This window comes from Prionailurus bengalensis, chromosome B4 (assembly GCF_016509475.1).
Source record: "Prionailurus bengalensis isolate Pbe53 chromosome B4, Fcat_Pben_1.1_paternal_pri, whole genome shotgun sequence".
Classification (NCBI taxonomy): Eukaryota; Metazoa; Chordata; class Mammalia; order Carnivora; family Felidae; genus Prionailurus; species Prionailurus bengalensis.
Genome location: NC_057358.1, coordinates 93,451,961 through 93,472,133, shown reverse-complemented (window position 1 = coordinate 93,472,133; position 20,173 = coordinate 93,451,961). Strand labels below are relative to the sequence as shown.

The following is a 20,173-nucleotide window of genomic DNA, read 5'->3' as shown; positions in this document are numbered from 1 at the left end:
GTAGCAAAATACAAAATAAAAAGCAAAACAAAATATTGACCAAGAGGATGGCACTGGCATTTATTTCACTCCCTTTAACTCTATATGAAGGGGTGCTATTATCATTCCTATTTTACAGATATGGGAACAGAGGTGCCTAACCACTGTCACATGCTAGGAAGTAGCAGAGCTGGGATTAGAGACCCAAGAAATCTGGTTCCCACAGTCTTACTCACTATACTGAAGTGTCTACTTTATTCCCCTAACACTCATCTGTAATTAATGTGTTGTTTCCCACCAGATCAGTGGTTCTCAGGCAGGGTGATTTTGCCCTTCAACAACCCCTCACTCCCTGAATCTAGCTGGAAAACACTTGGGCAATGTTTGGAGACAATTTTGGTTGTCACGACTTGGGGGTGGCGGTAGTATTACTGGCATCTACAGGGCAGATACAGGATGTGCTGCTAAAAATTCTGTACTGTGCAGGACAGCCTCCCAACAACTCGTTATCCAGCATAAAACATACACCGTGCCGAGGCTGAGAAATCCTGTAAGAGAGTATAAATTCTAGAAGGGCAGGGTCCTAAGCTGATCTCAGTTTTTGCTCTATCCTCACACCTAGAACAATTGTGCTTGACCAGTAAGTCTTAAACTTACCTGAATATTTGTTTTCAAGAGCCTAGAACTCAGCCTTGTGCCCAGCTGGTAGACAACATTTATTAAAGGTAACAAAATTAATGGTGATGCCCTCAAAGAAGGTCAAATGGGTATAACAGGACACAGCAAATCAAGGCAATTTTAGTGCCCCATAATCCCACTTTTTGGAGTTTTTTCTCCCAATGACTATTAATAAAACCAGTTCTTCCAAGATAAGTCTCTTAAGTAAGTGGGACTTCTGAAAGAACAGGTTTTTCTTTAGATACATAAAACTTTTAAATACATGGAACTCTTGGAGTTAAATTTGTAAAAGATCAGACCTTTTTCTTTAAAATGAAAGCCTTTAAAGTTCCATTCACGGGGCGCCTGGGTGGCTCAGTTGGTTAAGCGTCCGACTTCAGCTCAGGTCACGATCTCGTGGTCCGTAAATTCGAGCCCCGCGTCGGGCTCTGGGCTGATGGCTCAGAGCCTGGAGCCTGCTTCGGATTCTGTGTCTCCCTCTCTCTCTGCCCCTCCCCCGTTCATGCTCTGTCTCTGTCTCAAAAATAAATAAACGTTAAAAAAAAAAAATAAAGTTCCATTCACATGGCATGTATTTAAGAGATTAGTAGACACCCCTAAATTAGATGGCATCACTAATCGATTGCTGATATGCTCCAGTGACTGGGAAATACTTTGAGAAAGTCTGAGTTAAGATTGGTTTACAAATTTCAAAATAACTGAATTATAGCACACATAAGAAAAAGCCAGGTTATCTAAAAAGAAAGTAGTACTTGAGTCCACTTCATTCCAAGATCTTTATAACCATAATATTCTAAGTATAACTTCATCCTGTATTTTTAAAAAATCCATTAAGCGTAACATTTGTCCAAGTATTTTCAATTCTTTCCCCTACACTTCAAAGAGCTACTAAACATTACCCAAAAGGCATACGTTCATTAATATTGCTTGATTTACAAAATTCTTTTCCAAGAAAAAATTCAAAAGGTGGTTTATGTGGCTATTCAAACAATACTAGGGAAAAAAATCTGACATCTTTCACTCACCATTTCTATAATTAATGAATGAATCTGGCTTGTCCAAATCTTAAATTATGAAATCACACTATGTAAAATGCACCTATTACATTTAAAAAGTTAAACCCATATTTATTTACTAGCACTGTTATACATTACACAAAACACAGTCAAGTGGCAAGTAATTATAATGCAAGCCCTTGCATGGCAATCCAAATTTATTGAACTACTGATGCTAAGTTATACAAAATTGCACCACTTTAATTAAGGCTTTTAGTTTACATTTGGCCACCTCAAAGTCGTTGTAACATTAGGTTGGTCAATTTAAATACTGTGGCTCCCTGTTGGATAGACACACAATCTTTACACCCAAACGTTAATGCATACAAAGCAACAAGGCATTGTTAAATAAAACAGCAATAGTTACTGCAACTTAGGCCTTGTGACCAATTACACATGATTAAAATTACTTCCCACATTCACATCCACAGTACTCGTCCACCATTTAACATCTCAACCAAAACGTTACACATGTGAAACAATCACTAACAGGCAAAAATACTAAACCTGTATATTTGGTATTGCAAATACACTTATGCATGAGCAAGCAAGGGATTCACAGTGAGAATCTACAGCTGCAGAAGCCTGAAAATGATTTACAAAAATTGTTAAATCATTAAAAAATTGTTTGAAAATATACACTTCTTGTTGTAGACCCCCACTGTACACACAACTATAAACATTGTTCCCTATGTAAACAAAAAAGGAAACATATAATAAAAGATTTGAAAAGTCTGGACATTTCCTTCCCAACAGATATTAAAGGCAACGTCTTTAATCTAAGACATTATACTGAAAGGACTATCATATTTTAAAGACAAGATCACTGTCTCCACAGGTTTTTTTAAAAATTAAAAAAACTATATAGCTGTGTTAATCAAAGCACTTATTTGTACAATACAATGATAATGACCTTGAATTTCTTAAAAAAAATTACAATAAGCTACAAGTATCAAAGAAGCGAAGTTATCTGGAGTAGTCTATATAGGAGCTCTTTGGACTTTCTTTTATTATGCTAAAATAGTGGTGCTTTTAGGATTTACATTATTGTACTCTCCAATACAAAGTATGGGGCATGTTAAAGTATACAGTACACCATTTTCATACATGTACAACATTGGTGGATGAAAAATGTCTCTTAGCAGTAATACTGGATTGTAGCCTCTGGTTTTACCAGCTGCATACTCTAGGACTATTATATAAGTAAAAATCTCTCTTGTGATACTGGAAAGTGATTAGAATGTGCAAACTGATGTAGTAGCTTTCATCCGCCTCTTAAAGGGTACCACCACAGAAAGTCCATTTAAGATGTTGGTAGGTTTAACAAAGTTGGAATGCTGGCACTGTTGAATTGGGCAACAGTTCTTCAGACCTGTCAAAACGAAAAAATTACATTGAAAACATGGGTTGAAAACAGCACACTCAAGATCCAAAGGAACACATTAAAACAACAGTGTTAAAGTGTTAGAAATGAAGAGAATACAGGCCCTTGTCATTACATTCGTGACGATATACACACAACCCATAGCAAAGCAAAGCGTGGGGAGACATTTTCATCTTTTTGGAATGACTTCATCTATTCTGCTGCCCTCCTAAAAGTCAGTCAAATCAAAGTTTTAGATATAAAAAGGGAATGTACCTTAGTGCAAATTTCTGTGTATTACCCTTCCAAAGACTAAAAGCAGAATAATAAAAAACACCACATTAAAACTTTAGGTCAGGTCAACTTTATTAGAATTAGGATTAAAAAACAGATAGCGACATTAACAAAATGAATGTTTCCAATCCTAGAATTACAGAAGTATAGAATGCACATCCAACCAGGGTTTCTAATACCAGAAAACCACTCTTCCAGGAAGAGTGGCTACAAAGCTCGTTCAGAGAAGCAGACAAAACAGAATTTATTTCATGATGGCTCTTAACAGTTGACAGTTATAAATGTTCTAATTCCATATTTAAACAAATTAGATCAACTTAAGATGGATGTCAGAAAAAGCTGGTATTACGCTAAAATCACACGTAATTAAACTTAAAAAATTTGTGAGTGATGTAAAAGAAGTAAAATCAGAACTCTTTCTGCCAAATATTTATTTTCTTTGGATGATTTTCTGTATACATTCCTGACTATGAAAAAGTTTTCTTTTTTTACTGTTTCTCTGGGGTTCAGACTTGCTGCAAGTTCCAGAAATGCTGTTAATATAGATATGGCTGTTGAAGCAATTTTTATAAATGCCTTGAACTTTAAGTCCTCATTTAGTCTGAACGAGTTTGGTAACTTTTCTAAATCCTAGCAGACTGAATGTAGCAAATTGAATAGCACAGATGGGAGTGTGTGAGCTCACGCACATGTGTGCCAAGAATGGGCATGTGGTCAGGAGAGGATGTCAGGAATGAGAGCACTTATCTAAACAGAAAGCTTTAAATGCAGAGTAGGGACAGAAACTCTAAGAGGCAGAATCAGAAGTGCTATAGTAGAGGGCCATTTTAACACAGGAAGTAGCAGAGCCACAAATACTAAAAGTTCTCAAGGATAAGTACAGTAAAATATAGTTTTAATGATAAGGGGGCAAGAAACCATTCTCATTGGCAAAGAGCAGCAGATGATAGTTGAGGGTTTACCAAGTACCAGGTACTGATCTAAGTGATTTACAAGTATTAACTCATTTAAAAAAAATTTTAAAAAAAGTTTTTTTAACGTTTATTTTTGAGAGAGAGACAGAGCACAGGTAGGGGAGGGGCAGACACACACACACACACACACACACACACACACACACACACAGAATCTGAAGCAAGTTCCAGGCTCTGAGCTGTCAGCACAAAGCCCGACGCAGGGCTTGAACTCACGAACTGCAAGATCATGACTTGAACCAAAGTCGGATGCTTAACTGACTGAGTCACCCAGGCGCTCTGATATTAACTTATTTAATATGACTGTTTTCAAAAACTATATAAAAATGTTGCATGTTCAGTTTTCCTTTGTCGTCTCATCTCTTGAGTTGTTTCTGTGGTTTTCTATGCCTGGGAACTCTTTGGCTATCAATGTCTTTTGCTGACAGACTTTCCCTGAATCCGCAGTTTATATTTGACTAATTTGGTGCCCCAGGTATATATGCTCCTATAGGACCTATAACAGCATAGTGACTAAGCATGGGCTCGAGAGCTAGTTTATTGTTTAAATTCTGAGCCATGAACTCAGATCACTGGATTCAAATTCTGGCTCTGCTATTTACTAACTGCAGGGCATGAACAAGAAATAATCTTTTTGTGCTTTAATTCTCTCATCTGTTATATGAGAATAACAGCTCCTGCCTCAGAGGACTGTTGTGAGAATTCAATTAATATGTGGACAATACTGAGTTCCAGGGATATGATAAATGTGTCAGGAGTTTTTACTATCAATCCGATGCTGGACTTATACTATCCTGCATTTATCATATTTTGCAACTGTTTGTCTAATTCTTCCACTAGACCTGACTTAGCTTAAGGCTATAGATAGGAAAGAAGGTTGGTTTTGCTCACCACAATACCGTCAGCACAAACCAATGTCCCAGTGGGGCATAAGTATACATTGGATGAACTTACCTACAATATTCAGTTGCATGAAATACCCTACTTTTGATGATATATAAAGGAAATAATTAATTACTGGGATATCATACTAACTTGTGGATATCTTAAAAAGGAAATAACCATCTTTTTTTTTTAGAACAACAAAACATTCTATACTCGTTTTCTTCATAGAGTGCCCTTAATGAAGCTGAAGTTAAAGGTTAGGGAAAAAGATAAATTAACATACCTGGCTCAGAGCTACAATGCATTTAATATATTAAAGCAGCTGACATGTTGACTTTTTGCGGGTCTTCCCAGGCACTGGAGTTTTTCTGTTAATTTGCCGCACTAGGTCATAAAAGATCTGCAAACACAGTATTTTTTTTTTTTTTAATTTATAGGAGAAAAAAACCCAAAAAAGAAAAAGTAAAATGAAAGACTGAACTTTCCATGGATATATATATGAACTCCAACAAGTATTGGAGTTAACTTAACTTATTGGAGTTAACTTAACAAGTTCAGTTAAGGAATAAGTAAAACCAGGTATTTCTGTAACTGCTAAATTTTCTTATTTATTTTTTAGGGGTGCTAAAATTATTCTCTTTAAACACTGACTTAAGAAGCAGCAGAGATCTTATTGTAGTTCATTAGAACATTTAACACCATTCAAAGAAAACAATCTTTTACTCTTTAAATCTTTCTATGTATCTTTATCCTATAATATTACTTAAGCCCCTTCAAAGCAAGAACCGTGCATGCCTTCTTGAATTTGTCTCCATCTTTTTTTTCTTTTAAAGTTTATTTTTATTTATTTTGAGAGACAGAGAGCAAGCAGGGGAGGAGCAGAGAGAGGGAGAGACAGAATCCCAAGCAGGCTCCATGCTGTCAGCGTGGAGCCCAATGCGGGGCTTGAACTCACCAACCGTGAGATCATGACCTAAATGGAAATCAAGAGTTGGACGCTTAACCAACTGAGCCACCCAGGTGCCCCAATTTGTGTCCATCTTTTACAAAACATCCTTTATACACACACACCTGAACTCTTAATCCTGTCTTTCCCACCCTTATCTTTTTTTGTCCAGTCTTTCTTTTTTTCACAGTAAATTCCAGCATTTAATAAAGAGGCTATAATAGATAGCTGTGCTGCTTATTAACATGTATATATTTAACATAAGATTTTTGGTTAGAAGATCAACAAGCACCTGGAGTAAGCATTAACTTGGAGCTGTGTTAACACACACACATATTTTTCATTAATTTTAAATCCTGAATTCCAAATCAAGAGTTTTTTTAAAGTATGTCACCATACCTCATTAACATTTATTTTTGATTTTGCGGAGGATTCTAAGAATGCACAATTGTTCCACTGTCTTGCTAGATTTTGACCTTGTTCCTTTCCTACAACTCTTTCATCTTCCAAGTCACACTTATTACCAACCAGAATCATTGGAACCTAAAAATACAAAACAAAATTGTGAGGGTAAAAAAAAGTAAGTGAATATGCTCTATACATTCAAATCCAAAGAATTCTAAGAGTCAACCCTAAGGATTACTTTTTATGCCCAAGAAAAATACTAAATTAAACAATATGTAATAAAATTTATAGTCAAATATGAAAACCTTAACTCTGTTCAGAACCTTTCATGTGAAATTTTTAGAAAACAAGCCATGATGTACTTATAAAAGAGGGAAAAAAAACTTTAAAATTATGTCCCAATGGACTTATAACTACATATAGTAAGCAAAACACAAAATATTTTTAAAAAGTACAAAAGGGTATTACTATGAAATGTCAATATATTTCAAAAGTTTTAAATGTTTTTCTAAGGGATGTGAATCAATTACAAGTTTTTTGGTTTACCGACATGCATTTATCAAATAATCATTCTTAATTTAATAATACAAAAAGGAGAAATTTGGAAAGCTCCTAAAAGTTTTAGTTTTTACTAAAAATTTAGACAACCTTAATCATGTGATGTCTGTAACTTTAAAAGGACACTATAGAGATAAATAATACTTACTCTGTAAAATTCCTATTAATCATTTAGAGATTGGTTTTCTAGAGAATTTTTGGGAAAAAAATCCAAATTAGAATATCAAGAATTTTGGCTTTTAGGAACAGATATAAAATTTTATATTCATACTTATTTAATTTAACGTAACTGATAGAACACTAATTATCAGAAATAGCAGAAAACAGACTAATTGTGAAATGTTCACTGAGCTGTAAAGATGTAATAATTCCCCAAAGTTCTCCTGTTTTAGAAGTCAAGGAAATGGGAACATTTCCCACAGATGCCTCTGAACTCTCACAGTATTTGCTTATAATTAAGTTATGTATATAATACAGTGGTTCTTAAAAGTGTGATACCCAGACCAGCAGCATCAACACCATCTGGAAACCTGTTAGAAATGGAAATTCTTGAGCCCTAATCCTAGACCTACTGAATCAGAAATTGTGGGAGTCAGAGTTGGCAATCTGTTTTAACCAGGCATATAGCTGGTTCTGATGCAAGATCAATTCTGAGAGCTGCTATCTATAGTATGATGAGGAAGTTAAGTAATCCTTTTAAAGTTTCCTACAGGGATTAAACTCCATTATGGTGCACTGTGAAGAGGTATGCAGGTTAATGTTAGAATCTAATGTATTTGTTGGTTTCCTTCTAAAAATATTATTATGCTCCTTTCCTATCAGTTGAGGTGTGTTCATATGTAGTTCTGATTCTTGTTTGAAAGGCTCTTAAGTCTACCAGAAACGTATAGAACATCTATTAGTAACATTTGCCACCCACATCTTTCCTTCCTTCCCACCAAATGCATGATTTAAAGAGAGGAGGGGGATAAAATTTATTTTACACAGGTTAAGAAGGGAGGAGGGGATTTCTTACTTTCCACGTTATAAATATTTGAAAATATTATGAGTGTTAAAGATGTATTTCTGCCTTTTAAGGAAAAAAGCTTTCGAAAAACTAGCCCCCAACCCCCCACCAACCACATGAACTTTAAATTGGATTTAAATTCAAATTCTTAAACTGGGTATCACTACAGTAAGGGTTTGAAATAAAATATATTCATTAGGAAATCAGCTTACATCATCAGTGTCTTTAACTCGAAGAATTTGCTCTCTCAGATCTTGTAAATCATTAAATGTGGACTGTGCTGTGATGGAATAAACTAATGCAAAGCCTTGTCCGTTTTTCATGTATAAATCCCTCATTGCGGTAAATTGTTCCTATAGCAGAAACAAAGGATCATTAAAAAACAATAAAGTTCTTACAGTTCATTTGATAATTTTAAACGTCTATAATTAGTGCTTGATGAAGAATATAGTAGTATTATGTAACATTACTTAAAATTATAGTCCATGGCAAGATGCTATTTGAAAACTGGTATTTCATGAAATTTTTACTTAACAATAAAACAACCAAAGCAGATTTATGTGCAATAAACATACTTAAGTGGGGAAGAAATATGCTTTCTCCAAAAGAATCCGAAGGAGGCTCCAGGCTCTGAGCTGTCAGCACAGAGCCCGACACGGGACTCGAACTCATGAACCGTGAGATCATGACTTGAGCTGAAGTCAGACGCTTAACTAAATGAGCCACCCTGGCCCCCCAAAAGGCAGTTTTTTAACATATGATATGTAGGGTACTGAAACAATCCCCAAGTTACTCACAGCTCATTTACTAGCTAGTTTACTATAGCTCTAAGGGGACCACCAGCATGCTTACCTACCTTATCTTGCCATTTTCCCACATTTTTCCTCCTTCACTAGACTGAGAGCCTTTGCAAGTAAGAACACAGCCCATGCCACATTTCCGGTACTCAAACATTAGATGAATGAATACCATATACCCAGAATAAATCTTCCCTTCACCTTCAGATACCAACAAATCTAAGTTGGTCTATAAATACTTTGAAGGAGGAAAGATACTGCTCAAGATATTTCACAGAGCCACTGAGAAATAAATGTTTACCAAAGTATTTTCCACATTAATTAAAATATGATAATACAGCTTAACTTGTTTTAAAAGTACTAGTGAGGCTGAAAATTTTCAAACAAATTTTCTACTTTTCTTCAATAAATGACCCGCTGCAATTACAAAGCACATGCATAAAAAACAGAATCCAAGAGAACAAAACAGCTTTAAGATTTAAGGCAAGTAGTAAACTTTTAAATAAGCTTAACTAGTATTTGTCTATAGAGTACTAGTATTTACAAGGTCAATATTACACAAGTTGTATATATACTTTGGTACTTGTTTTACATACCGTTCCTGCAGTATCCAAGATTTCAAGCATACACTGTTGTGCATCTACTTCAACTTGCTGGGGGAAAAAGCAAAATACATCCTCATTTTTATAAGATATAAAAGAATACCTCATTATATACAAAAGCTAATATGACATTTAAAATAGAGATTGCCACTTTACAACTAATCTCAAGCAATACCTGAATAAAACAGGAGAAAAAAACAGCTAGATAATCAAGGTCCACTGACCCTACCCACCCCCCCAAATTGTGTAAGGTGCAAAAATGACATGCTTGCTTTTTTTTTTTTTTTTTTTTAAATTTTTTATTTTACAGAGACACAGAGACACAGAGCACACAAGTAGGGGAGAAGGGCCGAGGGAGAGAGAGAATCTTAAGCAGGCTCCATGCTCAGTGTGGAGCCTGATGTGGGTCTCAATCCCAAAACTGTGTAAGGTGCAAAACAACATGTTGTTTGTTTTTTTCAATGTTTTATTTTACAGAGACACAGAGCACACGAGTAGGGGAGAAGGGCAGAGAGAGAGAGAGACAATCTTAAGTAGGCTCCATGCTCAGTGTGGAGCCTGATGTGGGTCTCGATCCCACGACCCTGGGATTATGACCTGAGCCAGAATCAAGAGTCAGACGCTCAACAGACTGAACCATCCAGATGCCCCTAAAACCATGTGTTCTCAACTCAAAGAAACCTACAAGATCCAAGCTCAATACGAATCACTCAGAACTTAATTCTGGGGAGGAAAGGATTCCAAAATAGCTCAAAAAATAATTTAAACCAGTAGTAGTTCCAAATAAGATCAGAAGTCATTCTATCTCATCACTGCCATACTTTACTTAGATATACCTTCACTTCTCTAGATAACTACATCCCCTTCGCTGCACTGGAACATTTCTGGTAGCAAAGAAGAAGACATGTATCAAATAAGTTATATATCCCTGTCACCTCTTTCCACCTAACATTTCCTAGGATAAGAAGTAAAACGGTATCTACACAGCAGCAGAGGACAAGCTGGCTATTACATAAGAGAGAACTCTCTCCCGACTAATTAAAAACATCTTCATATTAAGTTTTATTGTCACATGTTGTGTTAGTGGACACTAACAGCAGCAGTAGCACTTTCTCAAAGAGTTATAAGTAAAAAGGTTACGGGAGACTTCTGTATTTCCATCTCTAGTTTAAAAAGAAAGGAACCTGAGAGTATTCAGTCTTTGGGGGAAGGGTGAGGGGATGTGGAACTATCACTTGAGATGGCCTCGTTCTGAAGTTTGTGTGCCAAATTACAATTTTAACTGTAAACTTTAATTGTAAACTTAAAATTCTCTGAGAGAGAGAGAGAGAGAGAACAAGTGTTTTAAGATTCTCATTAACTGGTAAGGAGGCAATGTCAGGATATAATCAAGGGTGAACTTTTCCTACTAATTTTATAGATTAACTCAGCTTCTTCATCCTACTTTGTAAACAATATTCAACACTTACAAAGCTAAAAATATTCATTTATATTTATAGTAAAATCTAAAGCAAAAGGCTTTCTAGGGTAACATGTACCTTTCTATAAGAATCTTCTATCGTAGGATCATATTTTTCAACAAAAATTCCTTGAACAAACTGTACAGTCTGAAAAAAATAAATAGCACACCATTATACTTCTTAAAGAAAACTACAAATCCAAATCTGTATGCTTTAAACTATTAAACTATTGATTTCATATAAGCACTTATGCCATTGATGAAAACAAAACCACCACTATATTTAAAGTATGCATTAGGTGAGAAAATTACCTTAGAAAGCTTTTTTTAAAAAACATTAGTAACCACTATGCTCCTTATTAGGTAATTCTAACTTTAGAGCTCACATATTTAAAAAAATTTTAAATGTCTTCTATTTCAAACAAACTCAATGGCTTAAATTTGAATTTGAATTAGAAAGAGGCTAATTATTTTGTGTACACAAGTACATACACCCTCAAGACACCGCCCATCACTTTGGATACATTTACAAGTGAAAGAGCAGCTCAGGTCCCATGGTACATACTTCGCAGTTTGATCTGAACACATCAAGTTCTGTGCATGGTGGCCAATGTAAGTGGCTGAGTCAGATGGTCAATCTGTCTTATCGTGGGGTTTTGCTGAACTGAACTACATGTACTCAAGTTATTTAGCCTGAGTTTCTCCCCTTCCCCAGCCACTACTGTCAAGTTTTCTTTTTTCTTACTAAACTATTCTTGAAATGGAAAGCACGGCTGCTAAAATAATGTGAAAACTGGACAGTCATAGGAAATATTTGAAAAAGGTTTTTTATAAGCTTTAATATTTTTTAGCATAAAATGTATATTATAAGCCAAGTCACAATGAGAAAGACCAAAATTCATTCCTATCTGGCTCAGAATACAGATGGACACACATTTATGTGTTCTGTGCTTAGCCCAAATTGTATTCTGCTTATCTCACGTTGGTCTGGAACTAATACACCAGCAAGAATATGATCTACCCAGATACAAGTAAAAGCTGACTAAAATTACAGGAAAAAAATATTGTATTGCTTCTAAAATCACTGAGATTTCACCTTAAAAATAAATGAAGACAAAATAAATGATAATCAAAACCTAAAACTCAACAGAAAAAGAACATGTGTTGGAGTGAATTAGCTTAAGTACAGTGAGAATGACTTACCAGAGCAGATTTTCCAACGCCTCCTGAGCCAAGAACAACTAGCTTATACTCACGCATGGTGCACGCTTGTCAAAAGCTAGTACCTTGTAATGAAAAAAAAAATTCTTAAGTAATGTCTTTGTATTCATGTGCTTCTTTTATAAATTAGATATTCAACCAAGTAACTTAAAAATGATTACTCTACCATACTAGTGTGGCACGTTCCATAAACAGACTTACTAACGGACGCTGTTGGTAGGGCTCTTTACGCAACATCAGAGGTAGAAAGAAGCCACAAAATTACAACTTGCAACCCTATCCTAAATTTATACAGAATATTTGCTCTATATTAAGTAAAAAAAGGGGGGGGCTGAAAAACAGCATGAAGGGATATTTTACTGGTTACAAGATGGCAGTGACAGGCATGTTTAACTCCTTTTCCTGAACCATCTGTAACCTTGAGACCCAAGTAGAGTGCCTACTAAGTACAGGGATATATCCAATGAACAACAACAACAAATTCCTGCCCTCACTGAGCAATATTCCAATAAAGATGAACAGACTACAGCACAGGTCTGCAAACAAATCCAGTCTATCACCTGTTTTTGTACATAAAGTTATTGAAATTTAGTCATGTCCATTCATCTGTGTATTGTCTGTAGTTGCTATCTTGCTTTAGTGACAGAGTTAAGTAGTTACAACATAGGCCATCTGGTCCACAAAGCCTAAAATATTTACTATCTGGCATTTACAGAAAAAATTTGCCAACCCCTGGGATACATGAATGGTAAATGAGTTAGCAGAGAAAGCAGACCAAATATCTATTCCTGAAATGGGGGAAGGTACAAGGAGCCTGACAATGGTCAGGAATCAGAGGCAGAACTAAAGAATATGAGTGCCCAGACTGAAAAACTATGGCATGTTCAGGATGATGAATTAGTGGAAATCAAAACCAAACCAAAAAGAAACAACTAAAATTTCAGTATACTAAGGATAGAGAAAGAAGATCCTAAAAGTTTCCAGGCTAGGAGAATAATGTAAGAATACAAAACTCCTACATTCCTAGAAAACAGTAATTGGTCAGTGGCCATTATATAAAGTAGCCACCAGAATAAGTTCTAAATCTTCTTAATCAAGAAATGATAGTTCTATAGTAATAGTTAACAAGTAACTACTAGAACTGGTTTAAACACATTTAATCTACCAATAACCAATTGCTTCAATGAATGAACATGCTTCTGCAAACTAGCCATTACCATCAGCCCCTTACTTCTAAAAGTCAGTCAATCAAGAAGGGACTCAATTTAGGCACATTTGTGTTAAATCTCTTTATATACTCTTTCCTTTTCTAAGACTTTCTACAGTCTTAGAAAAGATATCATTTGTTTTACCTTTTTATGCCACTCTTTTATTTCTCCTTAGGACACCGTATCTATTGCCATGGCTTCCTTTCAAAACTTTCTCCATTTCTGACTTTAAATATGTAGACTATCTAGCATATTTTCTCTTCTCCTGAATGGGAGGAAAATCGCCCAAACCAACCAACTAAATTAACTAACTTCTCCACTTAACTAGTTCCTATGTTTATTTCTACACTGATTGAATCCATCATTTCCATGGACTTTTACCCCAGTTCTTGAACACTGTCTCCTTGACTTTTGTGACCTGGATGATTCTTACCAGATTATAATTTTAGAAAAGGGGATATAAAAGTTGGATCTACTTTTAGCTTTAAGAATATTTCACACAGTAGTATCCATACAAATTTAGGACCAATTACTCTTGCAAATTTATTTTTTAATGTAAAAAATCATTTAAAAACAGGATTATTCAGGTGACAATTCTATTACCAGTCCCATGCTGACATTACTCAACCACACAGGATCTATACTGACCAATTTGAGAAATACTGTTTTAAAAACTTCAGGTTCTATGAAAGATGTTCCCAAATTTGTGCTTCTGAATCCAACTAGAGAAAATATGGTAATTTTGGGGATAAGAATTTCCTAAACATCCCATATACTTCAGTAACAGTAAACCAAATATTTTAACATCAAGAAAACTAGACTCATCTCTCTGCATTCTTTTATCCTTCATGTAGCTGGGCTGTGCCAATTTCTGATAACTTCATCGTGGTTTATCTATTACTTAAAAAAACAACTCACTTCGATGAACATACACCAAAATGCCAAGCAACTGCCTTGAGTGACAGTGTTTCTACCGTTGACATTAATTCACTCCTGCCTTTGAAAGTTTGTCAATGTTTGAACTCTTGAGATTCCCTCAAACCCTGTAAGATTAGAAGTCTGGTCTGCTGAGGGGAGGTGTCTGACCAGGATATCTTTCCCTTAAGTAACCAATAACTGCAGCTTTGTGCTTTTTTTTTCAGATATTGAATGGTGCCTTCCACTCTTTGATATTTGACCTTAGACCCTCATTTAGCATCATTCCACATGATGCCCTTAGACAAACAAATGTACTGAATGGGATGCTTGTGTCCGACCAATTTGTTTGTTCTATGAATTTGCCATCAGATGGATCAGTCTCAACAATGATGGGAACTCCAACTGGCTCCTTGAGCTCACACTGCCAAATTTATTTTGTTATCCTAGCATTTGTACCAAGCAAGTCTTTGTAGAATGCAATGAAGCCTTTTGGATATGGCTTGGAGGTGTACTATTTGGTAAATATTTTTGCCATTAGTTTAATTCTTCAGCTACTTGCTTTTTGTTCACCTATGTGCGCAAAATTGTGTGTCATGCGTTTTGTTTTGTCCTGGACTGTCTTGTTTCCAATCACTGAATAAAGGAATGCTCCATTTGGAATGAATGGAGGCATAGGCCCCACAAGCCTCCAGTCCAATTCAAGCTGGCCCCAGGCACTAAACGTTGAAGATGAGTAAAACCAGTGGAGCCTTAGGCAGAGGCGAATGATTGGTCAAATGTCACTCTGGGTCACTTGCAAAATTTTGTGACAGTATATTATAAGGTCAATAACTGTGGGGCTGTTGATTATGCAGCTCCTCCCTAACCTCTGCTTGGTCAGGGAACCCGAGAATCTGTAAAGACACACTTGTTAAAAAATTTTTTTTCCAAATATTTATTGAGAAAGAGAGTGAGTGGGGTAAGGGCTGAGAGGGAAAGAGTATCCCAAACAGGCTCTGTGCTATACAGGGGCTCGATCTCACTGAACCGTGAGATCATGACCTGAACCGAAACCAAAAGTCTGATGTTCAACCCACTAAGCCACCCAGGCACCCCTAAAGCACTCTTAAATCACTTTTACTTAGGAATAATTTCTATCCAGTGAAACAAGCAGATCTTAAACAGTGAAATGAATTTTGACGTATGCTAATACCCTCACAACCACAGACACAGCCCTCATTACAATTTAAAACACTTCCATCATCCAGAAAGTTCCCAATGTGCCTCTTCTCAGTTAATTAACGGGATACCCTTTTTCTTAACTCTAGGGACTGCTTTCTTAGTTGTCAAAGCCACAACTTTCCCTAGGAAGAACTTCTGTGTTTTTTATAAACTCAATATAATCTTGATTCTTTTAATTTTTTTTTTATGTTTATTTCGGAGACAGAGACAGACAGAGCATGAGTGGGGGAGGGGCAGAGAGAGAGGGAGACACAGAATCTGAAGCAGGCGCCAGGCTCCGAGCTGTCAGCACAGAGCCTGACACGGGGGCTTGAACTCATAAACCGTGAGATCATGACCTGAGCTGAAGTCGGTTGCTCAACCGACTGAGCCACCCAGGCACACTTAATCTTGACTCTTGTACGTATATGGGCAAATGACAAAAATTGTGACTGACAAGAATGACTTAATTGGACTTATGGCCAACTTTTAAAATATCAAAATTAATACATTAAGAGAAACTGTAACTACAGAAAAAATTATTAGACAAAATAACATTCAATAATCAACTTCTTTAATTGGTATTCTGGGGCCTCAAAATGACTAAGAGAGCCTACTCTTCTTGAATCGTTCTGTCTCTTTACTCACACTACCCACACAATCCTATTCCTTTTGCTCCTTCCCCTTACCTCTGAAATACTTTTCTTGAGGGTTTGTCACCAAAGGAACAATTATACTCACCTCTTTAATTGCTGGAGTAAAAGAACTAAATAGAAACTGAATTTAAACATGAGTATAGATTTAGTTGAAGTTATGGTTAAGGATTTTCTTAAATCTCAGGATTTAGAAGACAGAAATTTGTTTCTGGATTTCAACTTAATCACTAATTACTTTTCTCTTTATAAAGAAAAATGCTAAAAGCAGAATAGGAAAGACCAGATTCAAAGAACCCAGCATATTTTAAAAACTGGCCTTGACAGAACAAGAACCTATTTAGGAAACACACTATTTCAGAAGTCTTTCTTAGAGGTAGACGGGTCAAGATTTAAAACTGTAAACAAAATAAAAATGACTTGATATGAAACAAAATAAAAATTAATGTCAGGAAAGTGTAAAATATATTGTTTTAGACCCAATAGCTGAGATAAAGAAAGGCATATCTGTTCTTTCTGTTAACTGGGCTTAGACCTGAATAGGAAACTTAAAATAAGAAATTAGTAATTTAGAAATCTACAATGGCTGAGATTTTTCAAAGACAAATCTACAAAGTAAAAAAGCTAGAAAAACCAAACCAAAAAGGTCTTTGTTTTATGAGAAATGGGAGTTTATGGATGAAGACACTTACATAATGCAAGGAGGAGAGCCATAGGAAGGACCAATGTTTCATGTTTGCTAAGAAGTGAAATACAATGATTCAAAATCTGTCCCATAATGCTGCTCCAAGTAAAACATGAGCACCCCACAATTCCTGCCGTTTTTCCACAAAAGGTAGCAATGGACTGACTACATAGAATCACAAGGGAATTTTGGGGGGTGATGGAAGTGTTCTAACACTAACTGTAGTGATGATGCACAACTTTATAGTTACTAAAACCCAAAACAAAACACTGACACAGCTGACTGAATTAACATAACAATTACCATTAAAAATATTGACTATAAAAAGTAAACATTTATGGGAATTGCATTTCTTAATGAGATGGTTGAGACCTACTTCCCCAATTGCTTTATTTATTCGTGAGTATTACCTATTATTAGAATCAGGTTCATCCAGATTATTACTTCCATCAGTAGTTTGTTTCTTTTATTCCTTATGATCAAAAATTATATTCATTGTAGGGATACATGACATTTTCTTTACACATTCATCAGGTGATGACCATTTGGATTATTTTCAGCTTGTGGGTAGTATAAATAATGCTTATCTATTTGTTTTAATTTTAGAAATTCAACCAAAAAGAATTTTTATTATAGAGCCCTATGGTCACAGGAAGTTTAAAGCATTTCAAATTTTGAAGTAGAGAAATCTGATGTTGTCAACAGACTTTCAAATCTAAAAACATAGTGACAAAACACATCTAACTTGCCAAAAAGGTTTGTAACAAAGAACACTTATAAGGAAATGCAACCAAGCAAAGTCATTATCTTTCATTAATTTTTACTAATATCTCCTTATATATACCAAACTAAAATATTAAAAAAAATTTTATCTTGAAAGAGAGAGAGAGCATGAGTGGGGAAAGGGCAGAGAGGGAGAGAGAATCCCAAGTAGGCGGGGCTGACATGTGGCTGGATTTCAAGACCCTAGGATCATGACCTGAGTTGAAATCAAGAGTTGGACATCCAACCGATTGAGCCACCAGGTGCCCTCAACTAAAATATTTTTATTTAAATCCCGATAAATACCAATGCTAGGGATATTTTTTTCCTTAAAACGAAAAACCTAACTGTATGATAGCCAAGATTTGAACTAATATCTACATTTCAAATTGGTACTTTCCACTACACCAGCTTTGAAAAATTGTTTAGAGATTCTAAGATTGAAATAATGGATTTCATTGTGAATGCTAGTGACTGAGAAAGGCCACTGCTTCTGTTTTGAAAATGACTGTGGGGTTGCATCTAGTTTTAGCAGAAAAGACAACTCTGCTCAGCAAGTAAAGTCTGTCATTGGCTTTTTGGTGGGGAGGAGGAAAGAAGGTGCTGGCACCTGTGTATTTGAGTTGTGGGCAGAACCTTCCTGTTCAAGTGCTGTTAACTTGAAGCCCAAGAATAAGCACTTGAGAAATCTGAATTTCTAATTTCATGCACAGTTCTGATGGGGAGAGTTACATCTGAATTTCTAAGGGATTTGTGATAACTACCGTTTGAGACATCGAGAATAACTGCTCTCTTTTACAGAATCCCAAAAAGGGACAATTTTGACAGCATAGCATAGTGGTTCACAGCACCTAAGTTTCAAATCCTAGTTTTGTACAACCTTGAGCAAGTCATGAAAACTTTCAGAGCTTCACTTTCTTTACGGTGAAAGTGGAAGCAGTAATACCTACACGATAAAGTTATGAGGCAGATACAAGAATGTAAACTCCAGAAAAAAAATTTTGTCTGTTTTACTCATTGCTATATCCCCAGAACCTGAAACAGTGCCTGGGGCACATAGTACGTGCTTAAGAAATTAAGGAATGAAATGTAGTAGTACTTTTCTTTAAAAAAAAAATACGTATTTTTAATGTTTATTTTTGAGGCAGAGAGAGACAGAGGATCAACAGGGGAGGGTCAGAGAGAGAGGGAGACACAGAATCTGATGCAGGCTCCAGGCTCTGAGCTGTCAGCACAGAGCCCGACACGGGGCTCGAACTCACAGACCGTGAGATCATGACCTGAGCCGAAGTCAGAAGCTCAACCGACTGAGCCACCCAGGGGCCCCTGTAGCAGTACTTTTCTTTAAGAGTCATGGATCCCATGCACACAGTAACAATCAACAGAAGATAGCTTTTTAATAATAATAGAGGAGGGGTCCCTGGGTGGCTCAGTCTGTTAGCATCTGACTCTTGATCTCAGCTCAAGTCCTCATCTCAGGGTCTGGAATTCAAGCCCCACGTTGAGCTATGCGCTGGGCATGAAGCTACTTAAAAAAATAAAAACAACAGCAGCAATCCTCTGAGCTGTTGCTCAAGTTACCTCAGTTGAGAATCCATGCTCTACCCTTTTACCTACTCGCTCAATAAAACATGTTGAGGGAATAGCAGTCCAGCTTTTGTTTGAGAACGTTTCTTCTAGGTAGGTAAAGAGACACAATGTATAGGCTAAAACTGTTTTCCATCCATACATGGGTTTTTGTCCTTATTTCAGTCCTCGTGTTACTACAACCAGTAGTGGAATAGTGGAACAGTTGGGAATATTTTAAGATCAACTGAACTATATTATAATTCTTTAGCTACAGACTCTAAGGCTTCCTACTATATTCTACTAAATCTAAGAAGCACTTTAAAAAAAACACATTTTAGGGGACCCCTGAGTGGTTCAGTTGGTTAAGCATCTGACTCTTGATTTCAGATCAGGTCATTATCTCAGGGTTTGTGAGTTTGAGCCCAACTCAGTTTGTGAGTTTGTGCGTCGGGATCTTCACTAACAGCACACTGTCTACTTGGGATTCTCTCCCAAGGCCCGTGCTCCCCCACTCTCAAATACATACCTAAACTTAAAAAAAAAAAAAAAAGTACTATACAAAAATTTCTGTAATAGTGTTGTTATCTTTGCTCTTTAACATTAATTACACAAGTGAATGAAGATTACTGTATGTACCTCAAGTTTTGCAGACTGTTATTTTGACTACCTAGGGAGAATCTCAGTATACTTTAGAAGCAGAAATATCTTGAGATGCTAATGTAAAATGAATTTTAATTCCTTTTGAACTTGTAAAATAGATATGTGTATGTGATAATGTGGTGGGGTCATTTTCTTCTACTTTTGTTTTTTTCCTGAGTTTTTAAAATTACTAATAAACAATATATTTATAAAATATGCAAATGAAAATTAAAAATTGAAGGCAAAAGAGGAGTTGTGGAGTTGTCTTTTAATTACCCCATGTTACTATCATTTAAGAATGTTGATAATCATTGGCA

At 35.9% G+C, this 20,173-nt stretch overlaps 1 protein-coding gene across 1 annotated transcript in view; it reads right to left on the bottom strand.

Annotated features, from left to right (window-relative positions):
- Positions 1-1,837: 1,837 nt before the first annotated feature.
- RAP1B (RAP1B, member of RAS oncogene family) overlaps positions 1,838-20,173 on the bottom strand; it is a 45,286-nt gene continuing 26,950 nt past the window's right edge. The window contains exons 2-8 of the mRNA XM_043564926.1: positions 12,205-12,287; positions 11,081-11,149; positions 9,537-9,593; positions 8,356-8,496; positions 6,574-6,717; positions 5,512-5,628; positions 1,838-3,084 (exon numbers count right to left, since the gene is read on the bottom strand). Coding sequence (XP_043420861.1) covers positions 5,542-5,628; positions 6,574-6,717; positions 8,356-8,496; positions 9,537-9,593; positions 11,081-11,149; positions 12,205-12,261 — 555 coding nt within the window. The 5' untranslated portion in view covers positions 12,262-12,287 and the 3' untranslated portion in view covers positions 1,838-3,084; positions 5,512-5,541. The remainder of the gene's footprint in view (positions 3,085-5,511; positions 5,629-6,573; positions 6,718-8,355; positions 8,497-9,536; positions 9,594-11,080; positions 11,150-12,204; positions 12,288-20,173) is intronic.